The 21,512-nt window shown below is 49.2% G+C and overlaps 1 protein-coding gene across 7 annotated transcripts; it reads right to left on the bottom strand.

The window, feature by feature from the left end:
• Window positions 1-205: 205 nt before the first annotated feature.
• MGAT1 (alpha-1,3-mannosyl-glycoprotein 2-beta-N-acetylglucosaminyltransferase) lies at window positions 206-19,650 on the bottom strand. 7 transcript variants are annotated; one of them, XM_055080433.1, is made up of 3 exons: window positions 19,428-19,650; window positions 17,483-17,914; window positions 206-2,767 (listed from the first exon to the last, which is right to left on the bottom strand). In XM_055080433.1, the coding sequence occupies exon 3, from the start codon at window positions 2,640-2,642 to the stop codon at window positions 1,299-1,301; it is 1,344 nt and encodes a 447-aa protein (XP_054936408.1). In that variant the 5' UTR covers window positions 2,643-2,767; window positions 17,483-17,914; window positions 19,428-19,650; the 3' UTR covers window positions 206-1,298. The 7 variants fall into 7 exon arrangements, with proteins under 7 accessions (XP_054936408.1, XP_023989953.1, XP_028354654.1 ...); XM_024134185.2 differs by lacking the exon at window positions 19,428-19,650 and adding an exon at window positions 18,849-18,925; XM_028498853.2 differs by lacking the exon at window positions 19,428-19,650 and adding an exon at window positions 18,801-18,816.
• Between the last annotated feature and the right edge of the window lie 1,862 nt (window positions 19,651-21,512).

The raw sequence follows: 21,512 nt of genomic DNA, 5'->3' as shown, positions 1-21,512 counted from the left end.
TAGGCCCCTCCTTAGCTCTCCTATGCCTTTTCTCCCACTCCCTGCTCTTATCTTCCCATCATCTGCTTTCCTTCCTCCAACTGACCTACTTCCTCTCGCCTGTGCAGCCCCTTCCTTTAGTCCTCATTCTTTTCCTTGCTTCCTCCACCTTTCTCCTCCCTTTTCCACCCCCAACTCCTTTACCAGGACACACAAACACACACAGTTTTTCAGACAATTCAGGCTTTATTTTTGAAAATAATTCTGTAGCTTCAACTTTCTTCCATGAACTGGGGTCAGGCAAGAAAGAAAAACACACACGTTGCTCTCCAACCCACCATCTGCGTCCTAATCTGTGCACACGGGAAGGGAATGCTTGGGGGAGAAGGGAAGGAGGCTGGGCTGAATGGTCTTGGCTGCTCTACCTCACACTGAGAGGGCCTCCAGAAGCCACGGGCCGGGCTAGCATAAACCGTCCCAGAGCGACAGGGAAAGGATTGGTTTTTAGAAAGGACGGGATAGGGGGCAGTCTGTTTCTTGGAGGAAGGATGAGGGAGGGGCGCCCCAGCACCCAAGGCTTTTCCCCCCACCCCAGCGGGTGAGCTGAGGAGAGGTTCTGCTTTTCCCCTTCACCGTTTCATCTTAGGATCACGAACTGCTAGGCTGCAGGGAAAGAAGAGCTGAGAGGCGACGGTCAGGGATAAAGGAGAGGGGGAAAAAGAGAAATACAGGCAGGAGGGAGTAAACCCCGACAACCTAACAGCTCTGCCCAGAACCTGATGATGATGAAACCCCTTTGGTTAGTCTCATTCTGGCCACAAATACATCTCCTTCTCACATAATCCAGCCTCCCACCTTGCTCCAGTTGGGGGAAGGTGGAGATGGTGGGGGACAGGTACAGGAGGAGGGCTCATACTCTTGGCTAGAATAGCCAGGACAGGGAAAAGAGGCCTGGTCAAGAGAACTAAAGTTGTCAACTTCTCCACAGATGTCCTAGGAGAAAACCTGGAACGTGGATTTTGTGGCCCCAACAAGCCCAAGTCTCTCCCTACCACACAGTGGTTTTGCTGCTTAATAACTCCCCCAACATACCCCAGAAAGATCCCCCTGATTTGACCCCCTTGAGAACGGGAGAATAACCCTCACCTTATCATCTGTGCACTTGAATGCCACTCAAAAAAAGAAAAAAAAAAAAAAAAAAAGAAGATAAATGGACCCAAGAGAGAAACACAGAGAGGATGATGCAGCCCAGGGACTGCGGTCCCATCTTAGGCCATGATATGGCCAGGAGGGGCCCCAGGAGGGACAGGCAGGTGCTGCTAATTCCAGCTAGGATCATAGCCGTCCCAGGTCTGGGGTGGGGCTAGGTGGACACGGCGGCCCCGGAACAGGAAGCTGACGATGCCCTGGTAGCCGGCCCTGGGGACACCAGACTTGAGGTCATCCATGACTCCCAGGGCCTTGGCGAAGGCCTTGAAGCTGTCCCTGCTCGTGTACTGCACCCGCACCTCCCCCAGCTCACTCCGCTCACTGGTCCTCACTTTCTCCACCTGCAGCAGGGGAGCACCGTAGACACGTGCAAGGAAATCCCTGTCATAGGCCTCCTGTCGCAGGTAGGACAGGTCCAGCTGGGTGAAGGGCACGAAGTGCTGGTTCAGCTTGATAAACTTGAGGTGCTGGTCAAAGAACTGCCCATGGCTCACACCTTTGCGGCCAAAGGTCATCGTTCTGGAGATTTCAGGCCGCACACAGGCCCGGCCCTGCCGCTGCTCTGGCCGGCGCATCCAGTCATCCCAGAAGGCCTTGGGCCACTTGGGCTCCAGCTCAGCCCAGAGCTCGGCCAACAGCAGCCAGCCCAGGCCAGGGAAAAAGTCTGTGCGGTAGAGCAGCTCAGGCTTGCTTGAGTCCACCATCTGCTCCTTGCCGTTGTCATTCCAGGCAGACACACACCAGAGGGAGGGGTCGGCCCTCAGCAGCGGGTACGTGGCCTGGAAGTACTCGAAGAAGTCTGGAGCCACCTCCAGATCATCCTCCACCACCACAGCCGCTGGGAACTTGAACTTGTGAAAGACCTGGCCCAGCGCCCAGCGGTAGTGCCGAGCAATCTTGTAGTAGCCCTGGAACTTTCGGTGGTCGGGTGGCACTGCAATGTTGCTCAGGTCAGGCTGCCGGATGTGCGTGATAGCGCTGCCGTAGGAGGCAATGACCTGGGCTGTCTCCTCATGCCCGCAGTCCTGGCTGACGATGACGGGGAAGTGCTCTGCTGAAGGCCGATAATGCAGCAGCTTGTCCAGGCAGCGCCGGACAGTGCTGCGGTCACAGGCGATGACCAGGATGGGGATCACAGCTGGCGGAGAGGTCACAGGCACTCGCGGCAGGACAGGCGGGGCCACGGTAGGCACCCTCCACCGCTGGCTCCACCTAGCGTGATGCTCCCTGATCTGCTGCAACAGCCCCCGCTGCCGCTCCAACTCGACCTCAGCGTCCTGGGCCAGGCGGATCACCTCACGGGTGAGGCTGGCGGGGTCATCATCGAGAGCACTGTCTGAGGGCAGCCTGCCAGGCGCCGGGCGCGTCCAAAAGAAGAGGAGCAACAGGGCGTTCCAGGCCACAAAGAGGATGGCGCCCCACAGCACAAGCCCTGCAGACTGCTTCTTCAGCATCCTGGCCCCCGCGGGGGAGGCGGGCAAGGGTGGGGTTCAAGGCTGCCCTTGGCTTGCCTGGCTCACACTCCCACAGTTCTAGGGATGTTTCCTCTGGGCTCCAGGATTAGGAAGCAGCCATGCACCTGAGGAGAGGAGAAAAACAACCATCATCACAAGGCATGGGGCTGCCCTGGAGTGGAAGAATGGGGGGCAGAAACAGATGAAAAAGTGCAGGACAAGGAAGGCCAGGAGGTTAACTCCAAAGCTCTCTTAAAAGACAGCTGCCTGGGGGGCTTCCCTGGTGGCGCAGTGGTTGAGAATCCACCACCTGCCAATGCAGGGGACACGGGTTCGCGCCCCGGTCCGGGAAGATCCCACATGCCGCAGAGCAGCTGGGCCCGTGAGCCATGGCTGCTGAGCCTGCGTCCGGAGCCTGTGCTCCGCAACGGGAGAGGCCGCAGCAGTGAGAGGCCCGCTGGCTGCGTACCACACACACAAAAAAACAAAAACAAACAAACAAACAAAAAGCTGCCTGTTCCCTAATCTGGAGGGTCAATCTGTATGGAAGAATAGGATTAGGAGAGCATGTTCCCGCACTCCAAAATGAGTTCATGAGTCCTCTGAAAAGCAACGTGGTTTTTTTTTTTTGGGGGGGGTGGGGGTTGGTGGTGTAGAGAGTGATGTTGTGGAAGAGAGGAAGCAAAGGAATCCCCTTTCCCCCTTCCCTACCTGACAGATTTTGTTTACCGTCTTCTGTCCAGAGCTTAGGAGAGGTGGGGGTTAGACCATCTGCCTCCCATGCCTCAAATCAAACTGCCCAAAGATTACTGATTTTAAAACTCTAATATCACACCTCAGAGCTAAAGCCAGCACCTTACCTAATAAGGAAGCACCAGAGGCATTCTCACAAAGGTCAGGAGTAAAGCCAAGCCACCCCAGATCTACATGACTATTTAACATTCTGTTGGAGGGATCAACCAATGCAACTGGACTGCAGAACACAATTATAGGCAGAAGAAGTGGAAAAGAAGCAAAAGTATCTCAATGTACTGATGCTATGAGAATACGCCTGGAAAACTCTAAGAGAATCAATGATAAATCCAACCTAAACAATCAAAGAATTGAGCAAGGTAGTGGGATATAAAAATTAACATGCAAAAATCAATAGCCTTCATGTCCACAAATAATAACTCATTAAAAAAACAACAAATGAGAAAACCCTATTTATAATAGCCATAAAAATGATAAACTATTTAGGAATTAACAAGAAATATTCAAAAACCTACAAGAACCTATAATTCCCGAAAAGACACAAAATAAGACTTAAATATATCCCTTGTTCTTGGTTAGGACATCTCAGCATCATCAAAAATCTCAATAAAAATACTTTTTTATAGAGCTAGACAAAAGTTCATAACAGAACACCTAGGAAAATGATGAAAATGAACGAGCAGTGAAGAGGGACTAGCCCTACCAGATATTAACATACTAAACATTACAAAGCCTCTATAATTAAAAGTATGTGGTGTTGGTATGTAAACAGATCATCCAAAGGAATAGAAGTTAAACTCCAGAAATACACCCAACTACACGCAAAAATCTAATGTATGATAAAGGGGATATTTAGAATTACTAACAGTGTTACAACAATTATATAGCTACTTGGGGGAAAAAAAAGATCCATACACAAGAATAAATTCCAAGTGGACTAGGCATCTAAGTAGAAAAATAAAACCATACAAGTGCTAAAAGAAAATATATGTCAATTCCTCTATAACCTTAGTATAGGGAAAGGCTTTCTAAGTATGACTTAAAATACAGATGCAGTAATAAATAAAACACTTTTTGCATGGCTAAAAAACACCATAAGCCAAGTCAAAAGACAAATAACAAACTGGGAGAGAATATTTGCAACATACATCACAAATAATAAACCAATACCCTAACAGACAAAGAACTTTTTAAAAACTGAGGGGAAAAAAGGCCAAAACTCTTCTCTATAAGACTAGGGCAGCTCACACACAAAAATATTAAAATGGTCCTTAGACATATGAAAAGGTATTTAATTTCACTCATGATAAGAAAAATTCTAATTAAAACCATACTAAGATAACATTTCTCCACCCATCAGACTGGTAAAAATTCAAACACTTGTCCTATTCTTGTAACAGAGTCAGCTGAAGAACAGAAGTTCTTGATTTTGATGATGTCCAATTATCAGGGGTTTTTTCTTTTATGAATCATACTTTTGGCGTTGTAGCTAAGAAATCTTTGCCAAAGTCACAAAGATTTTTCCCTATGTTTTCTTTTTTAGGTTTTATAGTTTTAGGCTTTACATTTAGGTTTACGATTCATTTTGAGTTAATTTGTGTATATGGTGTGAGATATGGAACTAATGTCCTTTTATAGCAGTTTGGCAGCTAGTCAAAATGCTAAACAGAGAGTTACCATATGACCCAGCAAGTCCACTCCTACATACAGACCCAAGAGAAATGAAAACATATGTCCATACAAAAACCTATATGGAGTGTTTATAGCAGCTTTATTCATAATTGCCAAAAAGTGGAGACAACTCAAATGCCCATCAACATGGGAATATGGATAAACAAATTGTGGTTTACCCATGGAATGGAATAATATTCAGCAATTAAAAAGGAACGTACTGGGCTTCCCTGGTGGCGCGGTGGTTGCGCGTCCGCCTGCCGATGCAGGGGAACCGGGTTCGCGCCCCGGTCTGGGAGGATCCCACGTGCCGCGGAGCGGCTGGGCCCGTGAGCCATGGCCGCTGGGCCTGCGCGTCCGGAGCCTGTGCTCCGCAACAGGAGAGGCCACAACAGAGGGAGGCCCGCAAAAAAAAAAAAAAAAAAAAAAAAAAAAGGAACGTACTACTGATACACACGACACATGGACGAATCTCAAAATAATTATTCAAGATGTGAAAGAGTACATGCACATCAGTGGCTGCCTGGGGATGGGGGCAGTGAGAACATCAGGGGAGGTATTAAAAAGGGACACTAGGAAACTTTGTGGAATCATAGTTTCATGGGTATATACATATGTACAAACTTATGAAAACGTACATTTTAACTACGTAAAGTTTACTGTATGTCATTTATACCTCAATAAAACTTTAAAAAAGATATTATTGGGTCAAATGACAAAATCAGAATATAGACAGTAGATCAAAGTATCAGTGTTGACTGATAACCATAATGTGGTTATATAAAAGAATATCCCAATTCTTAGGTAATACATGCTGAAGTAATTAGGGGTAGAGGGCCATGGTAGATGCAACTTCTCAAATGGTTCAGAACAAAAATATCATGTATGTATATGAAGAGCAAATGGAGCAAAATGTTAATAGATGGATCTGAGTAATGGGAATATGAGTATTCTTATACCATTTTTATTCTTGCAACTTTTTTATAGTTTGAAGTTATTTTCAAATAAAATTTCTTAAAATCAAATATAGGGACAGCCCACAGTTCTGATGAGTTTCATCCAATATGGCCCCAGCTGGGCACATCAGTAAGAAGAACTGGGACACAATCCATTTTTCCTGAACTCCTCAATCACTCCATGACATGCAACACACACCTGCTCTCTGCCAGGCTCTGGGAAGGGACTGGGACACACATCCAACAAGAAAAAGGCATGGTCCTGCCAACCCCCTCACTCTACCAGACCTCATTACTGAAAGGATCTACCAGACCCTCCCATTCCAGGACAGCTGCCATTCCTGACCATGCAACTCTCTCCCTGGCATTCCTGCCTCTGGTCTCAACACTTCATATCCCAAAGCTTCAGGTCTGCACTCTCTTGTGCTGACTGCTCTGCCAGTTCCCCTCTGCCTCACAGACCGGTTCTCTAACCCTAGCTAAAACCTTGGGTCCCAGATCTCATCTCTGTGCTCCTGGACTCTTAAGCAGGCAGATCCAGTACCCAAGGATCAAAGGGCTGATCTTTAAGAGTCTCTAAAGGGAATGGATTCTGCCTCCCTCCTCAGAGACCCCTCCAGCCCCTGCAAGCACTACCACCCCGTCTTCCTCCTAGAAACCATCCACCCTCACAACTCCATATGAGCAGTCTTCTCAGAAACCTCAAGTCCATTTCAGTTTTACTGTGTCATTAAATTTCCATTTTATTAGTGCTCATATACCAATTAGGGTTTCCTAGAAGAGAAATACACACAGATTTCCAGTTTCTTCCTCACTCCCCCTCAGGATGTGGTCAATGTTGGAGTCCCTAACCCCCAACATCCTGCCTCCCACTGACTGGGCAGGAATAGTCTTTAGATAAAGAGATGGGGGAAAGAAAAGAGAAACTGACTCCATCAGCCGAAGTGTTGGCGTCAGGGTCGGAGGAGCAGGCTTGTCTCTGACTTATCAATGAGCCACCTCAAACCAGCAGGCTCTCAGAGTGGTAGCAAAACCCCACGGGACCACATCCTCTCTACCCTGCACCCTGCTCCAGACATTAGAAGGTGGCCCACACCCACTACCCTGAGGCCTGGAAGACCTCCCAACACCTTCTAAGCCAGGCAGATCAAAACAATCTTCTTAGCCCTCCTGCAGACTGTATTCCTAGCAAGTCTATAAACCTCGAGAAATGGTAGACAGCCCACAGGAAACAGCTGTCCCAGTCCAGCCAGGTCTCCAACTTAGCCCTCAGGCTCTTGTTCTCCACCCCACAACCCTTTTCTCTAAATTCTCAAACAGGACTTGCTTCTCTTGCCGTAGGAGTACGTGATGCACCAATTCCCAGGCCCCACCCCTTCTCCACACGGACTCACCCAGAGTCCCAGTGCCATTTTCTACTGCTTCTCCACATATTCTCCAGGGCAGAATCCTCCACTCTGTCTAGAAGTTAGTGGTGTGTGAATACACAAGTGCAGGCACTCTCCAGCAGCTGGCTGTACCTGAGGGATGAGCAAGTCCAGAAGGCCAGCTTTTGGCCAGCAGAGCCCATGCCCTCATCCAGGAAGCACTTCTCTGAGTCCTACCATCAGGAGGGTACGGCAGTAACAAGAGCAAGTCAAACAGCCCAGGGCAATGCTTGGCATCACTCTGAGTACATCGCTGAGACTCAATCTTCTCACCTCTAAGATGGAAACCATAACAGAATACCTCATTGGGTTGCTGTGAGGATTGGGTGAGATAATTCACATCAGGTGTTTAGAACAGTGTCCAGCATATGACAGCATAAATGCTAGCCAGTCACTCTGCTAGCCAGTCCCCTCTCTCGCTGGCTCTCTTTACTCCACTCTACTAGATTCCTTCCAGGACCCAAACACTGGAGCCTGCCTCAGGGCCTCTGCATGTGCCGGTATGCCTGGTCGGCTCTTCTGTCTCTTCTTCACCTAGTGTGTTCTGACTCACACCTCGCCAGGACACCTTCCTTGATGCTTTCGGACCCTGTGAGGTCCACCTCCCCTTCACAACCAACAGCACCAGCACAACGCTGTGCTCAACATCTGTCAAATCCCCTCTACTACCAGCTACCTGAGGAGGTGGACCCGCTCCCCCAGTGCTGCCAAGCTGCTATGCTAGGATCCTTGACATTCAGATTTGCCTGCAACAAAAAGGTGGCTTCCATGTGGATGCCACACACCCACAATCACTTAACTGCAATTCCCAAGTCCAAAAAGTGCTGAAAAACAGAAGTTTTCCACACTTGTTTGGCTTAACCTCATTTGGAGAAATCTGATCTAATGTGAGGCTACTTACAGTCTTTATTTATCCCGTTCATATGTTTTGCTACAGAAATAAACACGTTGGATTATGGTATGCTGTTCCAGACCTTCACTACATCATAAATGCACCAGATCATCTTTTTTAAATCCAAAAAATTCTAAATTCTGAAACATATCCAGCCCCAAGAATTTCAGAATTATGAAAATGGAAGAGAAAGTTACTCATTCACTGCCATCATCCCATTTCAAGATCTCAAACGCTTTAACCTGAACTCTCTTTCCTTATTATTAAATACTGAACTCTTGATGTGGCTCCTCAGCTGGATCACCTATCACGCAACTTGCTTCCCTCTAAGCAATCTTCCCAACAGTAACAGAGCATCCTTCTTAAAGTACACAACTGGTCCCAACACTAACCTGCCTTAAAAACCATACTGCCACTGCCCACAGACTAAAACTCAAAATCATTATTATGACACACACACAGGGCCTTCACAACAAACTGACTCAAACATTCCTTTTCAACCTCACCTCCAACCACTAACTCCATGAACCCCGTACTCTGGCCTCAACAGGCTACTTTTTTCCCTCAATAAGTACCCTTTGTACACTACTTTCTTTCCTCTGGCTGGTCCCGCATCATGAAATATTATCCAAAGCCCCAACAAGCATTATACATCCTTCAGAATCCAGTTCCTTAACATCCAGGCAGAGCCAGGCTTCCCACAGCTATACTCCCACTGTACTCTCTCCACACCTCCTGTCTTTCCTCTCCACACTGTAACAGAACCTGTGGCTGTACTTACCTGGCTCTCACCTTACTCCTTAGAAAAAAGGCTCTATGATCTGTATACCTATGACAGTGCTTGGCACATGTACGAAGTTCAAGTAGCTAGAGGGAGGGCTTCTTGCATTATTCACTAAATCGGGGAGAAAGAAGACCAAGCTAGCAGCCTAATAGTGAAAGATTATATTTTCCGAAGATGACTACCAAATATCCCATCCCACATGTTCTTCTTACAAAGTGACAATGACACTCCTCCCTCTAGAGCTGGGGGAGATGGGGTCTATGTTCCCTCTCTTTGATCTGTGACTACAGAGGAAGTGATGATTATATGACTTACAAGACTAGTTCATGAAAGGCAATACAGTTTCCACTTGGTGCTCCTGAGATGCCTGCTCTTGGAACCCAGCCACCAAGGTAAGAGGAAGCCCAGGCCATGTGGACAGGATACCTGTAGGTATTCCAGCTGACAACCACAGCTAAGGTCCGGCTAACAGTCAGCATCAGCCACTAGACATGGCAGGAAGCCTTCCAGATGATTCCAACCCCAGCCACATATGACTGCAACTACATGAAAGACCAGGAGCAAAACCACAGTGATCCAAAACCTTGGATCACTTCTGACTTACTCACAGGCCAGGGGTATCACAAGTCGCTGCCTACATTCAAGCGAAAAGGAACACAGACTCCCCACCACCAGGTGGGAGGAGGGCAATGTCCTATTGTAACAATGTAGAGTGGGATATTTAAAGTTGTGGCCATTTTGGGAAAATACAATTTGCCACATCTTCCTTTTCTAAAATAGAACAACAGTCCTTAACCTTGACCTGAGTACTTGATGTTCTGTTATTAATGTAACATTTGCCTGCAAGGCACAAACTCACACTAGTTTTTTTTTTTGCCAGAGTTTTCACAACTCCTTCAGGGAAGTCACAGAGCTGGTCCACACCACCAAGTACAAAGACATCTGCACTGTGGTGGGAGATGAGGAGTGAGCCTTTTTAGTGAATAAGACCCTCAACAAAAACCCAGGAGGTTCTGGGCAGGTTCTACCAACTCCCGTGGGTCTCAGTTTCTTCTTTTTTTTCTTTTTAAATTACTTTTTATGGAGTATAGCTGCTTTACAATGTTGTGTTAGCTTCTACTGCACAGCAAAATGAATCGGCCATACATATATATATAGCCCCTCCCTTTTGGATATCCCTCCCATTTAGAACACCACAGTGCATTAAGTAGAGTTCCCTGTGCTATACAGTATGTTCCCATCAGTTGTCTATTTTATACATAGTATCAATAATGTACATGTGTCAATCCCAATCTCCCAATTCCTCCCACCACTTTCCCCCTTGGTGTCCATGTGTTTGTTATCCATGTCTGTGTCTCTATTTCTGCTTGGCAAATAAGATCATCTACCATTTTTCTAGATTCCACATATATACGTTAATATACAATATTTGCTTTTCTCTTTCTGACTTACTTCACTCTGTATGACACTCTCTAGGTCCATCCATGTCTCTACAAATGACCCAATTTTGTTCCTTTTTACGGCTGTGTAACATTCCATTGTATATATGTACCAAATCTTCTTTATCCATTCCTCTGTTGATGGACATTTAGCTCAGTTTCTTCTTTTGAAGAACTGCATATGAGCTGTGAGATCCCTTTTTAAAACTCTGATTCCTATGGTATTCTCTAGCCAGTTCTCTCTCTGTGACAAGAAAATGTTTCTTAAACAGCGAGAACACCAGATAGTCAACTTCTCACTGTAAGCAATAATGAAGTCTTATTTAGCTTTTAGAAAGTATGGAAATTGAAGGAATGTTGACAGACCTTCCTTTCTATCTCTGTGTTGCTTAGTACGTTAAAAAGCACTGGCTGAAAAAAACCATAAAGTATAGAACATGCCACAGATAATGGAGACTTAACTGAATCACTTTCTTGTTCATTAGACCTCTGCTAGACTCCTGTACCTTGTACCAGGCTCCATAATTTCAAAAGGATGTTAGAACTGAAAGGGAGTCGGAGAAGATACACTAAATAATTCAAGGACTTAGAGAATAAGACCTAGAGGGAAGGGATGCAGGCTAAAGGGATATATGATGCTAGTGCAGCAAAAAGCATGAAGCCCTGGGAAACCAAGTAACCTTGGGCAAGTCACTTGCGCCTTAGTTCCCTCATTTGAACAGGGAGAGGGTTGATTTGGATCATCTCCAAGGCCCCTGGGCTCTGATGATGAAAAGGACAGTGACAATTTCCCCAGTGTCCCAAACAGGAAATGAGTTTAACATGTCACATGTGCCACTGAGGTTAGACATACTACATTGCCTTCTAATCTGAGAAGAGGACAGGGGAGATCCGAGAGACCTCAATGGTCTCGGGTAATGGGGTCAGGCAGGGGTGATTCACAGTTCGAGGCAGACGCCAGGGGGATGTAAGCGTCTAAAAGAAAAGTCTACATGGTCTGAAAAGTATTATAAACGACAGAAAATAAAGCTGGACAATCTCAGCCAGTGATGTTCGTAAAGGGAGGACTAATTAAACGCATCACAGGGGCAAAGGTTAACCAAGGTGGAGCCTCACTCCAGGGTTCACTGTCCCGTGGGGACACAGACCAGCCGGCCACAGCCCCTGTGCTCCAGGGTTTATAAGATGGGGCCCTGCACGTCTCAGGGGCCCCCTACTCCACACACATTAGCAAACAAGTAGGAGAAAGTTTTCTTGACAATTTACTTATTTCCACATCAAGTCAATTCTTCCTCCCGGCAGAGGAGAAAGAACCCCTAGTAACTTTTGGAATGGACGCGCGGGTAGGATCTGGGGAAAGGCCACCTAGCATTCCGCTCCCCAAACCCTCTCCAGCGACCCCAGCTCCTCCAGGCCCCACACCCACGTCGGCCCGGAGGCTGAGTTTCACAACCAGCCCCCTCCCCGCGGAGCCCGCCCTCTCTCACCAGCTGGAGGCCCGGGATTCCGAAAGCGGAACGCAGAGCTCCACTTCCCGGCTCCAAAGGGGCCCGTGGCCGGGACCCGGGGTGGCCCGGGCCAAGTTCGTCTCTCGGGCACCGGGGCTGTCGGGAGACACGGCGGGCTCGGAAAGGGACAGCTTCCCAAGCCGGGACCCCAGCCCCGGAGCGCCCTCTCCGCTCCTGCGGGGCCTCCTTCAGTCAGACCTCGGTCCCGTTCCGGGGACAAGCCCCAGAACTAACGGACGCTGGCGTCCCCCGGCCCCCACTCACCAGGTCCTCCCAACTTCCCGGCCCTGAACTTGGCTCGCCCCGGGGCTTGGGGAGCGAGCCCGGTGCCCCGGCGCGTTCCAGGCGCTAGCGCGGAGGCCGCCGGCGCCTTCCGCCAGGCAGGCTCTTCCTGCGGCGCTCGAGGGCCGGACCGCCGGGCGGGCAACGTGGCCCTTCCCCGGGGAGGGCGGGGCGGGGCAGGCCGAGGGGCGGGGCCGGATGCCCCTACTCGCCCGGGACCCCTTCTCCCCGGCTGGTGTCCAACACCCGACCTCTCAGAAAGACTCGCGGTCTGGACACCCCAAGTTTTCCGGGGTTCCCAACTTCTGGAGATGCTGTGGAGACAGCTGTTACCTTTGGGCCCTTTGCCGCTCTCAATCGCAACTCCACGGGTCGATACCCATCAACTTCTCGCGTCTCCCCAGCCCCAGAGCCCAGAGCCTCGTGGGGTTGAGGGGAAGAGCCCTGCCAGAGGTAGGCCAAGCAGCCTGCCTCAGTAGTGCGTTTACCAAACCCGAAGCCAAGGATCTGGGGTCCTGCTCCCCACAACCCCTGGCTTCCAGGAGGGAGGAGTCCAGGGCATTTGAGAGGCTAGAGGGTGCAGGGAAGTAAGAACAAGAACCAGGATGCCAAAAAGGAAGCCAAGGAGGAAACACCTGCAGCCAAAATCGAGAAAGAGCAAGCTGGCTTTTTTTTTTTTTTCTTCCTGTTTTTTGTTTTGTTTGTTTTTTCCTTTCGGGGTGGGTAATGAGTGCTGTTAGTTTGGAGCAAAAGAGCAAAGAGAGACAGACCTTCCCCTAGGGTAGACCCACCAGACCTAAAGAGGAAAGGCCTCAATCAGGCTTTGTGGTAGCCCTGTGAAACGGGGTGAGGGAGGACCCTGGAAAAGCCTAGATGTTCATATCTGACCCTAACAAGTGAGGGTGGGGAGCTGAGAACTACTGGCTACTCATGCAGATGACTTTCCTGAGAAGGACTGAGTCAGGGCCAGCCCTACCATGTGATCAGGACACACCCTGGCACCAGCACATGCCCCCATCCACTTCCCTCCCTATGTTCCAGAGCACAGAGCAGGCCAGAACTTTGTGGTATATGGTTACTGACTTCACTCACTAACTTGTTTCTAGGTGAAACTAGGAATTATGTGGGGTTTTAGAGAAACAAAGGCAGGACATGCCCTAAAGGTCCCTGCGTGGGGGTGAGGAGCTAAAACAAAATTGCACAGAGGCCATCACATGCCAGACCTGCATCCTGCCCCACCCCCAGCCTCTCCTTTAACCCTCCTTGCAGAGCTGCAGAGTACACATTGTCATCCCATTCTACAGATGAGGAGTTTGAGACTCAAGCTAAGTGCCAACTTGCTGAAGGTCACAAGACCTAATGAGGGTCATGGCCAAGTTTTAGACCCAGGCATTCCTGCTTCCAAAGATGGCATTCATTCCCTCTCTTCATGCAGCCTTGAGTGCAAGTGCTCTTTGTTATAGCTGTGTGTCCAGCATGACACGCACACAGTGGGGCAGCAGGGAAATCCTGCAGTTGGAGCCCAGCCCTGAAGGAGAAGAGTGAAAGAAGAGCTGACACCTCAGTGAGGCTGGACGTGTGTGTGTGTGTGTGTGTGTGTGTGTGTGTGTGTGTGTGCGCGTGCGTGTGTGCGTGCGTGCGTGCGCGCGCGCGCGCGCGCAAGGTCTCCAGTTTAGCTGACTGTGTGGACTGGAGATGGGAGCCAACCAGCTCCCATGTGTCAGCCAGCAGCCAATGCTTCTGTACCTCTGCCCCTTCTCTAAGCTTTTCCTCATGTAGGAGACATGGAAGGCCTACATACTAACACTCCATGTCAAGGCAAGAGGGAAAACCACAGTTTCTTAAAATGTAAAAAGTTGGGAAACACTGTAGAGCCAAGATATCAGGAGCTAAAGTCACTGTCCCAGGACAAAGGCCAGAGTGGGATGCTGAAAGGTGGGGAAACCAACCAGCCCATGAGATGTCAGATTCCCACCTCTACCAATAATCCTTCTCCATCTAAGGCTGTTCAATGGGGAACAGGACAGGTAACTGTGTACCAAAAGTCTCGCCCCATCATTATGGTCCTCTGTTTAAATTCCGAGGCTCACAGGAAGATCTAAGAGTAGAAATTCCATGACTGTCCCAAAACAAAGGGCATGGTTAGAGAATAACAATGAGCTGAATTCTTGGTTGGAAGCAAGAGAAAACATTTGGTCTGAGAGGCAAGAAACAGGGTGATGAGTGCCAAATTGACCTGGGAAAAGAGGCCCTGGGCTCCTGATGGAGGTTTCATGCAGAAGGATTATAGGGGAAGGAGGGCAGAAACAAGGAGCCAGGTGCCTGAATTCTGGGGATGAAACTGGGAATGGATTATGTGAAAATGGAAGGAATAGGAAGATCTGGTCCCAGCCAACCCCCACTACTTCCAAAAGAGAGGAGAGATAAGAAGGAAGTGAAAATTGTTCCAGGAAACTACCCTCCCATAAACAATGCCTAAGATACCCTGAATTTTTGTATAATTTGGAAAGAATTCATGCTCTGAACTTAAGAATTCATGCTCTGAAACCATCAGTAGTGGTAAAAGCAGAGTTTTAAATCAATGATGTATCTATTTTCCCCTCTCCCTTCCTCTCAATATCCCTACTCCCCATAAAGACCCAGAAACTCAGCTCATTAAGATCAAAGAAAAGAGAAAAGATTAATACAATAATCACTGAGCAATGTCTGTGAAATGGAACTTTTGGTTAGCCACCTACAGTTCCTTTTGGAAAAAAGAAGGGTATAAATAAATTCAGTTCCAACACACACACAATATGTGGTTTCAGTCTATCATTGTGGATAAGTAGCTGGACACCCAATGAGTGCTGAGCCCTGACATCCTGGTACCCCTGTGAGAAGGCTGTGACTGTCTTGAGAGGACTGTCTTGTGGAAGGGTCAGGCTGAGGGTAGGGCTACTGCTTTTGGTGGAAACAACAGGAGAGAGGAATTCTGGCTCACTCCAGGGAAGAAACATCTTACCAGAGAGGCTGTCTGACAAGGCACTTGAGTTCCCCTCCCTGGAGGTTTGCAGCAGAATCCGAATGGCCCTTCTCAGGTCAGATGCTGTAGGAGCAGCACAGCACTGGGCAGGCAATCACAGCATCTGCCACTCCACACTTAGGCAAGCCCTTCCTAATCAGGGCTTCTGTAGCTTCCCCTCGTGTATCAAACTGGGAGAATAATCCCTGCTCTGTTCTCCCCGCAACAATGTGGTGACGAAAAACTTACACAACACAACAGCCTGGACACTTCACATAATGTAAGCACTGTACAAATACAGCACGACTCTGTGGTACTTCAAGTGCTTCGAAGCACTCACCGTCCTCCCAGGCACGATGAGGGCTGCAGAGGCATCCTGGGACCACACATCCCTGAGGGATCACTGTGATCCCAGTGTCTAAGCAAAGATTAGCACCAGGAATTTGCTGGACAAAGCTAGGGGAGGTGACAGGCCCAGCCTGAAATCCAGACCTTCTAAAGTAGAAGCCTGGCCTCAGAGGGGCTACCTGAGGCATCAGACTAGATAAGAAACATCTAGGGCCAGGAACTCCACCCAGGTCTGCCTGCCCAGCCCTCAGGCCACTGGGGGACTTAGGGACTCCTATGGCAAGGAAGGAAGGGAAAAAAGAAATTAAGTCACAAACATGTGATTTTCAGCTTGCAAATGACCTCTGTTATTGTTGCCAGCACCCAGTGTATGTGAGGCCCAGGTGTTACACAGCTAGTGAGAGGCAAAGAAATGCTACAAGCCAAGCTTCCTACCCCTTGCCCAGGCCACCATACCCCACTGTCTATCAAAATTCCCAACACCTCTCCCTTCTACTGTTATCGTCACTGAGAAAAGCAGGCATCTTGGCATAGGTAAACTGGAGTTCAGAGAAGGAGTGAGCAGAAAGTAAGAAGGTAACCATGAACAGCCTATAGATGGCTAAAAAATGGCAGTCTGAAAAACACGGGCATCTTAAAGAGCAGGAGAGAAGACCACGATATGGCATAGGCAGGAAGGGCCCAGTGCTCTATCTCCTAAACAGACACTTGGTCCTTGAGACTTCCACTTTCCTCCACCCCTCTTTAATCTGCTACCCCAAAGAGGCACACTTGCCAAGCTGACTGGAGAGCTCTGAGAGCCAACAAGGTATCTGGCAGAATCCCTCAATTTCAGTTCTCCTTGAACCCATGCACCTTTGCCACCACTTCATGATCCCAGGTATTGTTTAACAGCAACAGGATGAGACAAATTCAGGGCAGGCTTTTAATTAAGGACAAATAAGGCTTTTGCCAGAACCCTATTTCAATCAAAGAACAAAACTCTTAATTTAGAGTTTTTCTCTATGTAACTATACAAGCATATGAAGCAATGGCAATGTTACTGTTTTACATGTACATGGCCCTGGATACTTCTCAAAATCTATCATTTCATTTGTTCCTTGTGAACAATCTGTGAGGGACTTGGAAAGTCAGTTATCCCCATTTTGCAAGTGAAGAGAACACGGCAGAGCTTAACCAACATACCTCGGGGTGTACACTAAGAAAGGCAGAGCTAGAACACAAATCCTGATTCCCTGTTCCTCTGCTCTGTTCCTCTGCTCTTACCATGAGGTTTCATGGCCTATACTCCCTTATAGGGGAAGGAGGAGAGGCAACTTTGGAGGTTACCTAGACCATCTGCTACCTGCCCCCCAGGGCAGTTCTATTCAGTTAGCTGCCCAAAACACAGCAGCCTGCCTCAGCCTGGGTAATCCATTCCAGAGTTGTGCTTAGCCCAAACTGACTTGGAATACTACTATCTCAGCATTGAAAAAGCCCTTACAAGTAATCTAACACAACCTCCCTTCAGAGGCCTAAATTATTTTCATGTTCTCCTTGGTCTAACCTCACAATTGCCATTGCTCACAACCCCTTACAAGGTGCTCCTGGGTAAGGAGCAGCTGGGAACAAGCCTGCACCCCGGGAGTGAAGGAGAGGTGAAGTTTCCAGTGTACCCCTCAGGGTAAGGGCTTCCATCACGACAATTCCTCAATGACAGTGTCCCCAGACTTACCCCACTCAACATTTTCTGCACAGGAGCAGCAAGACACCAAGTGGGAAATGAGACAGGAACCTTACCTTTCTTCTCTTCTCTCAGCTGCTCCCCTGGAGATCATCAAACCCCCATCCAGCACTCCATTTCCAAAATGAGAATCCCAAATCAGATACACCAAACAAAGTGTGGCTTCTCTCCTCTTGTCCAGGTCCAAAGTCCATGGCTGAGTGGACTCTGAGGGGGAGGAGTCTGGGGGGGAAGGGGTATGTCCAGGCCCCTCCCCCCCCACTGCAGGCTTCAGTGTCCCTCCCAGAGGTCTATTACATCCCTTCATTCAGCTGGTTTATTAAACCCAGAGTCTGGTGATAGGCAGATCCCCGGTACTATCCCATCTCTTGCTCAGGGAGGGGAAGTCATCCACTGTGAGGGCTGATGAGTGCGTCTTCTGCTGAGGCTCATGAGAGGAAACAGGCCTTAGAACCGACATGGTGCAGGAGGCTGATTTCTGTGTTAACCTGCAGAATATTTAAACATCATGACACTCTCTAATCTATTATATACCCAAAGGGATTTCTAAGACTCCCTACCTAAATTAGACTCCTTGACTCTATCATCCAAAACCCTTCCTTAAACACTCCACAAGGTTATACAAAGTTCCTACCTCACTCACATATTGCACCCCAAAACAATCATCTCATCAATTTGTATACACATATAAGGCTCAAGATAAAAACAGCACCTAACCGCACTATAGGAAAAGTAACAAAAAGCCCTAGTGTGTGGAGACTGTCTTCTAAGAAATACAGAAAAGAACATTCTCCTCCTGTTCTCGCCTTGTTAGTGCCACACACTAATCGCCCTACATCTCCCAAGCTTCTTAGGGTGTGCAGTGTTTTAATCGGCCAGCTCTCCCAGTCTGAACTAAATCCATTCCACACCTAGGTGCTGGCACCTTCTACAAGCATTCTTTGATCCCTTCCCTTCACCCGCACCTCCCCCTCTGCTTCCAAAACTGTGCCATGGATGTAATTTCCAATCTCCGTCAAACTCCTTCCCGGGGCCAACTCCCGAGAGCACTCTCCTGAAACATTAGAAGCCTGAGTCCTACCAGCAATAGCCCCAGAGATGTTCCAATTTTTCAATCCGGTGGCCCACCCTGGCCGCCCCCTCCCTTCTAAGTGTATTCCTAAACACACACACACACACACACACACACACACACGCACACACAAACGCGCGCGCGCTCTCTCCCCCTTCCTTCCTGTAGGGGCGTGGCGCCCACAAGAACGCCCCCCCACCCAGCCAAGAATTTAACTCCTCCCACCCTTCTCAGAACCCCGCGTTCGGTGTTCACGGGGAAAGGGGGTGACAACGCGACCCTCCCTAGGTTCTGACCCCTACCCCTCAGCTGCCCAGACGACCTTCGCCCTATCTGCGCTGGGTCGTTACCTGGGTCGCGCCCCCCCACCCCCAACCTCAGCAGGGAGCCGCGGCCCGCCCCAGGTCGGACTCCAGGGCCCAGGCCGGGTCCCGGTTGCCCGCCCAGGCCCCACCCCCTCGACCCCCGGCGGCCCAGCCCTCCCCTCGCACTCCTTTCCTCCTCCCACCATCTACCGCAGCCACTTCCGCCCGTCCTCCGGAAGTGAGTCCGTGGCAACTGCCACCACCCGTCACCCGCCTTATCTCCCCCCCGCCCATCACCACCGCCACCAAGGGAGCAGGACTTGAGGTTGCTCTGCAGTCACTATTAACAGTAGTGGGGACGAAGCGTGGGCAGGACGGGGTGTGAGAACGGAGCTGGGGACGACAGTAACGGCCGTGCAAGAAGGGGCGGGACAGAGTTTGTGGCGGAAAGCGGGAGCTCGCGTCAAGTCGAGCCGCGCGGGAAGAAGAGTGCATGCGTCACGACGCCTCGGTCGGGTGGCGGGGGTTGGTGCTCGGACTGCCTGGCCTGGAGGGAGTTGGGCGGGAACGGGGCGGAGCGAGGAGCCCGGAAGTGGGGGCGGAGCCGTCCTGGGGCCGGTTCACCTAGTCCATCTTGGTTTTAGGGTCGCCTAGCAACCGCCCGCTTGTTCAAGGTTCTGGAGAAATCCCAGAGTGCTCCCCTCTCTGGATGCGAGTCCTGGTGAGAAGCAATTCTGGAAGCACCGAGGCTTGTGTTCACCCGTTCCTGTGCTGAGAGCTCTGTAGCCGTACCGAAGGAAAGCTGTTTTGTTCATTGCTTACTGTTTCTCGCTGCATCTCTCACGGAGGCAGGACCTTCCTTGGGTCTGAACAGAGAAAGAAAAGAGTGAGACTACTAATAAAGTAAGCCCCGCCCCTCCTTTCGCGTCCCCAGGACAGCTCTCTGTTGTACACGCCTCGTGTGAAACACTTTTCAATTATTAGTACCCACAGGTCGGGACCACGGTTACGATTCCCTGAGCAGCAGAGAGCTCTGCCCGAGGTTACGTGGCTAGAAAGTGATAGAGGCTGGACGCGAACTTCCCAGTCGGTGACACTAACCTATGTTGCCACTATCGTTTGCCACCTGTGACCAGTCTCCTCTTAAACCTTTCTACACCTTCAAACATTGGACTTCCAAGTTCCAAAATTTCCCTGGTTGCTTTTTTCTAAATGTATTGGTCTGACTTGCTTTTGACTTCAAACTGAATCCAAGAGAAGCTACTACTAATTTTTGTTCATATGTCATCCATTTAATGACGTGTTCTAGAATTTTGCCAGGACTGTGGACGGATTCGCAGCCTTTGTTTTTTCCCCCTCTTATTGAAAACTGGAACTTAGGCTCCAGTCTTCTGGCATATCTTCTTTGATACTGTGATTTATAAGAAGAAATATATGTATTTGGTCTTTGTCTAGTTTCTGATACCGAGCTCCTAAAATCCTTGGAATTTTCATACGTGATAAGAGTACTAGGAGGATCTTTTGTTCCAATATTTGATCTTTGACCCAGTTCCTGACACAGGGCCACTGAAAGAAACCCTTGGCATTTCCTGGGTGATAGGAGTGTCATTTTTTCTAATGAGGCAACTTTGGGTGAGCTCCTGGATAGCTTCTGGATGGGGGCTGATCATTGGAAAGACCAAGCTGTGATTAGAAGGTTGGAATTTTTAAGCACCCCCTCCCCAGGCACTCCCCCACCCCCGCCATTTTCTTGAGATGGGAAAAGGGTTGAAAATGTAGCTAATGATAGATTATGCTTAGGTGATGAAGCAACCATTAAAATCCCAATAGTATGGGGTTCAGAGAGCTTCCAGGTCGGTGAACACATCCACAAACCGGAAGGGTGCCACACCCCCAACTCCAGAAGGACAGACGCTCCTGTGCTTGGGACCCTCCCAGGCCTTGACTGCTGTATCTCATCTGACATTCATCTGCATCCTTTAATAAACTAATACACATAAGTGTTTTCCTGAGTTCTGTGAGCTGCTCTAGTAGATAATCGAATCCAAGGGGTAGGAGGTCACAGGAACCTCCAGGTAGAACAGAAGTTGTGACTTGCAATTGGTATCTGAAGCGGAGTCAGTCTGGTGGTACTGAGCTCCTAACCTGTGGGATCTGATGTTATTCCAGATTGTGTCAGAATTGAGTTAAATTGTACGACCTAGCAGCTCTGCAGAGTACACATTGTCATCCCATTCTACAGATGAGGAGTTTGAGACTCAAGCTAAGTGCCAACTTGCTGAAGGTCACAAGACCTAATGAGGGTCATGGCCAAGTTTTAGACCCAGGCATTCCTGCTTCCAAAGATGGCATTCATTCCCTCTCTTCATGCAGCCTTGAGTGCAAGTGCTCTTTGTTATAGCTGTGTGTCCAGCATGACACGCACACAGTGGGGCAGCAGGGAAATCCTGCAGTTGGAGCCCAGCCCTGAAGGAGAAGAGTGAAAGAAGAGCTGACACCTCAGTGAGGCTGGACGTGTGTGTGTGTGTGTGTGTGTGTGTGTGTGTGTGTGTGTGCGCGTGCGTGTGTGCGTGCGTGCGTGCGCGCGCGCGCGCGCGCAAGGTCTCCAGTTTAGCTGACTGTGTGGACTGGAGATGGGAGCCAACCAGCTCCCATGTGTCAGCCAGCAGCCAATGCTTCTGTACCTCTGCCCCTTCTCTAAGCTTTTCC

The sequence above is a fragment of the Physeter macrocephalus genome, chromosome 2 (genome assembly GCF_002837175.3).
Source record: "Physeter macrocephalus isolate SW-GA chromosome 2, ASM283717v5, whole genome shotgun sequence".
In the NCBI taxonomy this organism is placed as follows: domain Eukaryota; kingdom Metazoa; phylum Chordata; class Mammalia; order Artiodactyla; family Physeteridae; genus Physeter; species Physeter macrocephalus.
The sequence above is the reverse complement of the archived record's forward strand: the minus strand, read 5'-3'. Positions and strand labels throughout refer to the sequence as shown.